The sequence below is a fragment of the Tupaia chinensis genome, unplaced genomic scaffold, assembly GCF_000334495.1.
Source record: "Tupaia chinensis unplaced genomic scaffold, TupChi_1.0 Scaffold147433_1, whole genome shotgun sequence".
Taxonomy (NCBI): domain Eukaryota; kingdom Metazoa; phylum Chordata; class Mammalia; order Scandentia; family Tupaiidae; genus Tupaia; species Tupaia belangeri.
The window spans coordinates 2,788,988-2,795,057 of NW_006207284.1; the positions used below are offsets into that span (position 1 = coordinate 2,788,988).

The 6,070-nt window shown below is 42.1% G+C and overlaps 1 protein-coding gene across 1 annotated transcript in view; it reads right to left on the minus strand.

The window, feature by feature from the left end:
• DARS1 (aspartyl-tRNA synthetase 1) overlaps positions 1 to 3,370 on the minus strand; it is a 98,864-nt gene extending 95,494 nt beyond the window's left edge. Inside the window, exons 1-2 of the mRNA XM_006169723.3 lie at positions 3,142 to 3,370; positions 1,157 to 1,214 (exon numbers count right to left, since the gene is read on the minus strand). Coding sequence (XP_006169785.1) covers positions 1,157 to 1,214; positions 3,142 to 3,207 — 124 coding nt within the window. The 5' untranslated portion in view covers positions 3,208 to 3,370. The remainder of the gene's footprint in view (positions 1 to 1,156; positions 1,215 to 3,141) is intronic.
• Between the last annotated feature and the right edge of the window lie 2,700 nt (positions 3,371 to 6,070).

Below are 6,070 nucleotides of genomic sequence, written 5' to 3' on the forward strand. Positions count from 1 at the left end.
ACACCAAAAAAAAAAAAAAAAAAAAAAAAAAAAAAAAAAGAAGAAGCAAAAGAAAGGCAAACATTTACAAATAGAAAACCTACAAGTCTAAGAGAAACAACACACAACAAGTCAATTTCAAATGATACAAAAATGTACTAACTAAAAAAAGGAGCTACAATAAGGAATAAGCTATACTAGGATAGCCTGGGGTCTGAGAATAATTCGTTTCACTTACAGATACCAGGATACGAGTAAATAAAATAGGGGAAACTTCAAAACTTCAGTCAGTCATACATGAGCCAGAGACAATGGTAGGACCCATGGGCCCTAGAGCAAAAAGCTTCATTCTAATCCTAGGTGTGGAGATTCTGGTCTGTGAAGCAAATTTCTTTCTCTGTCAATTTTGCTAGAAGGCACGTGTACTTGCTGGAAAGGGGGAGGGGGAGAAAAAGTGACAGAGGGAATGTGAGGAAGCATGGGGAATGACAGATCACAATCCCTTCTCCTTTCTCCATTTGGGATTTTGGACGTGCATTTACATGCATGTGTACCCAGTGTGTATTTTAAGCTGGCAAGCCTGGGACTCAAACTGCACAATTAGCCATGTGAGATCACACCACCTTAATCACCACACTACCCACTGGCTTAGTTTCTTCTGATTTCAGTTCTGTAGCGTTTTTAAGAATGGTGTACGGATTATATAAGAAAACGAATGTTTGGAAAAGCCAAGCAGAGTAGCAGTTTATTAACTAATACCCAAAAACAGAGAAGTAAAGTTAAGAGGAGCATGTAAAGGAGATACCATTAAAACATGCAATAAAATGGTTGCATGTGATAAATGATATTATTAACCATTCTTTTGTTATCCCCTCCAGAGTTAAATCTTACCTAATCATTTAGAAATATTTTAAAAGTATAATGTACTGTTTAAAATATACCATTTAACCTATAATATTCATTTTACATACTTTACTCTTTTTCCAGGTTAGAACCCTAAACTGACCATATTTATTTACAAAGGGTTGACATCAACTTGAGTTATTAATGTCATTAAACTTTTCAGAGATATGACTTCAGAGGTGTGCTTACAGTTATGTCAGTCTTATCTAAAACTTCATGAACAGTTTTTCTGGAATTACAAAGAAGCTTTATTTATTATCACATAGCTACTAACCTGGTTTTTCTTGTGACTGTATCATTGAAGATATTCCATATCTCTCTTTAGCATAATCCTAGGAAAAACGATTTCACATTATGACTTTTTATTTAAACATTATCAGGATAGTAAGTCACATAAATACAGACAACAGATCATAAAAATAAATTTAATTTTTAAGATCATTTTATTGATTCAGAGTCAGGAGTTTTAAGTGTGAAAATCTGTCCTATCTTTTGCTCTATAGAAAAAAGAAAAGTATGCAGAATTTCTGGTAAGTTTGTTTTGAAGATCATCATTCCTGGACGGATATACCATACATAATAGCACTCCTCAGATAAAATTAACACATGTGTAGAACACATCTTAACTATCTTTTTCAAAAGGAGATTAAACTACTTCAAAGCAAGGATATAAATTTCCTCCGTGAAGGGAGCAGGATGAAGTACCCCAGTTTTATTAACTTCCTATTACAGGAAGAGATGTTCAAAGAGAACCAACGTTTTGGGTAACCTTTCTAAGTACCAGATGTCTACTGTTTTCAGAAATTGGAGATGCTGGATGGATATAAGCTAACTACAACTTTCCTTTTGTAAAACATCACCAAAAATTTCACCAGCTTCCTGTTTCTAAATGACAGCCCAGAAGACCAGATTACAAGGGCTGGACAGTGACAATGTAATAATATCACATTACTTGCTAGATTTAAAGCTAGAGACAGGAAAAAGGAGAGCTAGGGTTCAGACTTTTAATAAACTATACTATTAAATAAATAAGTGGCCTTTAATTTTAATCTTACTTCTAAAAGGATCTTTTAAGATCCTTCTAGCTACAAAAATATGTAACTCAGTCACAAAAATCTTCCTTGTATCTATGCTATCTATAAGGGGACACTGGTAGTTTATATGTCAGATCAAGACTCCACAAAAATAATATTAGATTTTTACAAGGTAACTTGACATCTACATGAAACAATTAGTTTCTGTCTCTCTACAGCTGTCTGTTGGGATCTTTTCTTTTAGCTTTGTAGAATGTTAGGTTTTGTGTTTATACCAACATAAACCAGACATGTTAAGGTGCTTACAAGATCTTGTTTTGGAAAAAAAAAAAAAAGTATGAAGGACAAAGATAACTCCAGCCTGAGTAGACTGATACAGTCACACACAGAGTGGGAGGGCAGTATAAAGCATGTGAAGAGAAAGGAGTCTTTCACCATATGAAATAGCACTATTCGTGTTTCGGCACCCCTTATTCCATTTAGAACGGAGATGACCTACTCCTTATTTATTTACCACAAATTCAGAGTTCAAGAGAAAAACTAGGAGCCAGGCAGAGATTAAGGCTCAGTATTACCAAAGAACACAAAACTTGTAGGAGGTTTTCAAACTTTCACTTCTACGAAGCACTGGGAGTTCTGCTATTCTGTGATTTGGGGCCATTTCATCTCAAATGCATTCTCTGAAACCTTTGCTACCTACCTCACTGGGTCACCAAGAAGAAAAATAAAAAGGACCAGTGTTCGTTAAAGCTGTCACATGGAAAATGGTCATTAAACATACTGGCAGATGGCTCTGCGCGGTATTGTCATCGGCTAAAACATTAGGAACACGCGGGCGGAGTGCACCCTGATCACTAACTTGGTGGGAGAGGAGTGCATTACGTGCAGGACGTGCCTAACCCAGAGAGGTTTAAGTGAGGCCGGCAGCCACTTCCGGGGCAGGCTGTGTGTGCTTCACGTCCACCCCGTCCCAGGGACACGTCTAGGCCAGGACTCCCAGCGACCCCGTGAGAAATGCGGTCTGCAGTGGTCTGGCCACGCCGCTCGAGCAAGGGTCCTGGAGGCCCCGTGGGGGCTCTGGGCGCCCCGAACCCAGGCCCGCGGCCTCCATGGCAAGCGCTGACAGGGGACCCCGAGGACTGGGCCCTGCTCACCCCACTCCCTCCCTCTGCGCGATCCAGCGCAGGGGTGAGTCCTCCCAGGCCCGGGAAAGGAGGAAACCCACTTCTGCCGCGTCCATGATCTCCCGCGGCTTCTCCTGACCCTTGCGGCTGGCGTTGGCGCTGGGCATCTGGACGTCGGATGGGGCAGTGGACACTACCCTCCCTCGCAGGCTTCCGTAGGGCAGGCCAAAGGGGCTTTCCTTCCCCGCAGTCTCCGCCCTCCCGGCCCTCCGGCCCTCCTGGCTTGGAACACGCGCTCGGACTCCGCGTGGAGACCCGGCTCCGGAAATATCGCGAGAGCCAAAGTTCTCTCGAGATCCCGCAGCGCTCGCGGCTGCGCGCCGCTCCTCCTCTCCATCTTGCCCTGCCCCTGCGGGGAGTTTTCCCGGGGTTGGAGGGAATACGCAGGAACTTGTTCTGCTCTGGCGGGAGTGGCTTGGTAGGGCGCAGTCCTGGGTAACAGGTGGTGCTCTGCAGGGGTCCAGCTCCATCCGTTTTCTGCTTCGCCCCAGCTGCGACTTAACGCTCTATTCTGCTTCCAGTCCTTCCTACTCCTCCGGGCTGTAACCGCAGATCTTTGACACTCAACCGAGCTCGGGCTTCGGGTTCCTCCCTTGCATTTCCCTGCCTTCCCTCTCCCCAGCGACAGGATGCTGCTTGGGATCCGAGTAGTCTGAGTGCCAGCCTGTGTTGGGATGCAGGCGTGCCGGGTTATGGGCAGCTGGTTTGCTAAGGCAACATGGGGTCCCGGCACCTAAAAGACCGTGAGGTGTAGATATAGACGGCAACGGCGGGACCCCATACGATCGCACTGATTGCCTAGACCTGTAGCACTGATAAAGGCAGTGCACCGTGTTGGTTGTCCAAAGGATGAATCTGCCAAGTTAGACTTTTCTAAAACAAACAAAAAAACCCCAGAAACATTGATGAGCCTTTCATCGAGACTGAGTCATTTGGGAACTTGTTTAAATACCCTTCGTTGACTTCTTTGCATCCCCATCAAGTCACTTTTTGTAATATCTTCACCTGGCACAAAGCAGCATGTCAAAACTAGTTAAGGGGTGCAAGTAGGCCCAGGACAAATGAAAGGTCCCTGGAGGTCTTGGGATACGTTAGTAAGAAGCTCGACATGGCCCCTGAGCTTGTGTCACTTACCATTTACTTGCAGGTAGGGTGAGATTTTATTCTTCTGATTATTTATAAATATCTAGTAGTACTTCGTGCCTGGCATTTTTTTGAGGCACTAGCAGTGACAAGTAAAGTTACAATTTCTGTGCTTACACAGGGACCTGACTCAAACTGGCTGTCATGGGGCTGGCAGGTGGCATGGTGGTTAAGGGCATTGGACTCCCAAGTGACTGACCGTGGTTCCAGTCTGGGACCTGGTGGCTTATTTTCTCACTTTCTCTTTCTCTCTCACTCTCTTCTTTGGTCAAATTAAATAAAGTAAGTTAAAAAAATAATTTAAAAAAATAAAGTGGCTGCTAGAAATAATACATTTCACATGTTGTTCCTATTTCATTGGCCAAAACAAGTCACATGGTCATTCCTGAATTCAACAGGAAAGAAAATGTATTCATCCCCTAGGAAGCATTACTGAATATTGGTGATGGACTATATATTCTACTAAAAAAACCCCATACATTCTGGGCATGCAGGTGGTAAGTTTAAGGCAGTTGGATCCACATGCCTGACTGAGAGGTTGGAGTCCCATTCTTGGTGGCTTGAAAAATCACATGGGACACATGTGTATATGTTCCCCAGAATCCCAGAGGAGAGTGAAGGAGAAGGGATTGTGGTGTGGCCATCCCCTCTGGGGGATGATTTTTCACTTTCTCTCTCTCTTTCTCCAGTGAGCATAGGTGCCCTACAGAAAACTACGATAGATTAGATAGATAGTCATGGGATTCCAACATAGGAAGGAGTCTGTGAAGCATGAAGCAAGGCTGGAGCCAGAATGAATTTGCAGTATAGGACCTCAGAAAGTTTGCTGATTTACAGCAGTACAAATTCTATATGATTTCACTTATACAAGATATCTAGAGTAGTGAAAATTATAGAAACAAAGTAGAATGTTGGTTTCTGGGGTCTGAGGGAAGAGGAAATGGGGAGTAGTTCCATGGATATAGAATTTCAGTTTTGCAAGATGTAAAAGTTCTAGAAATCTGTTACACATCAATGTGAACACAGTATTGAATCATATACTTGAAAAAGATAAGGAGAGCAAATTTTATGTTATGCATCTTTTCCCCACATTAAATAAACAAACAAACTTGGCAAATTAGCGTCATTTGGGATAAAGACAAAGAATCCTACACACTTTAAACAAGTTGAATGAAGCAGAGCTGAAGAAAGGAATCCCTTTCACCATAGCCACAAGATGCATAAGATACCTAGGGATAAACCTAACTAAGAAAGTCAAAGACCTTTATAAAGGAAACTATGAAAATCTAAAAATGATATTGAAAGTTACATAAAAAAAGTGGAAGGACATCCCATGTTCCTGGATTGGAAGAATTAACATAATCAAAATGGCAATTCTACCCAAATTAATCTACATGTTTAATACAATTCCAATCAAAATACCAGAAATATTCTTCACAGATCTAGAAAAGACAATCATAGAATTTGTTTGGAATCATAAAAGACCTTGTATTGCAAAAGCAATCCTATGCAAGAAGAATGGAGTGGGAGGCATATCACTCCCTGATCCCAAGATATACTATAAAGCTGTGGTCATCAAAACAGCATGATACTGGCACAAAAACAGACATGTGGACCAATGGAATAGAATAGAGACCCCAGAAACCCCCCCGCCAAAGCTTACAGCCAGCTGATTTTTTTCTTTTTGAGAGGTTTTTGCTATAGGGCACATGCGCTGCTAACTGATTTTTGACAAAGGATATCCGTCAATCCATTGGGAAAAGGAAAACCTCTTTAGTAAATGGTGCTGGAAAAACTGGATATCCACCTGCAGAAAGATGAAACTGA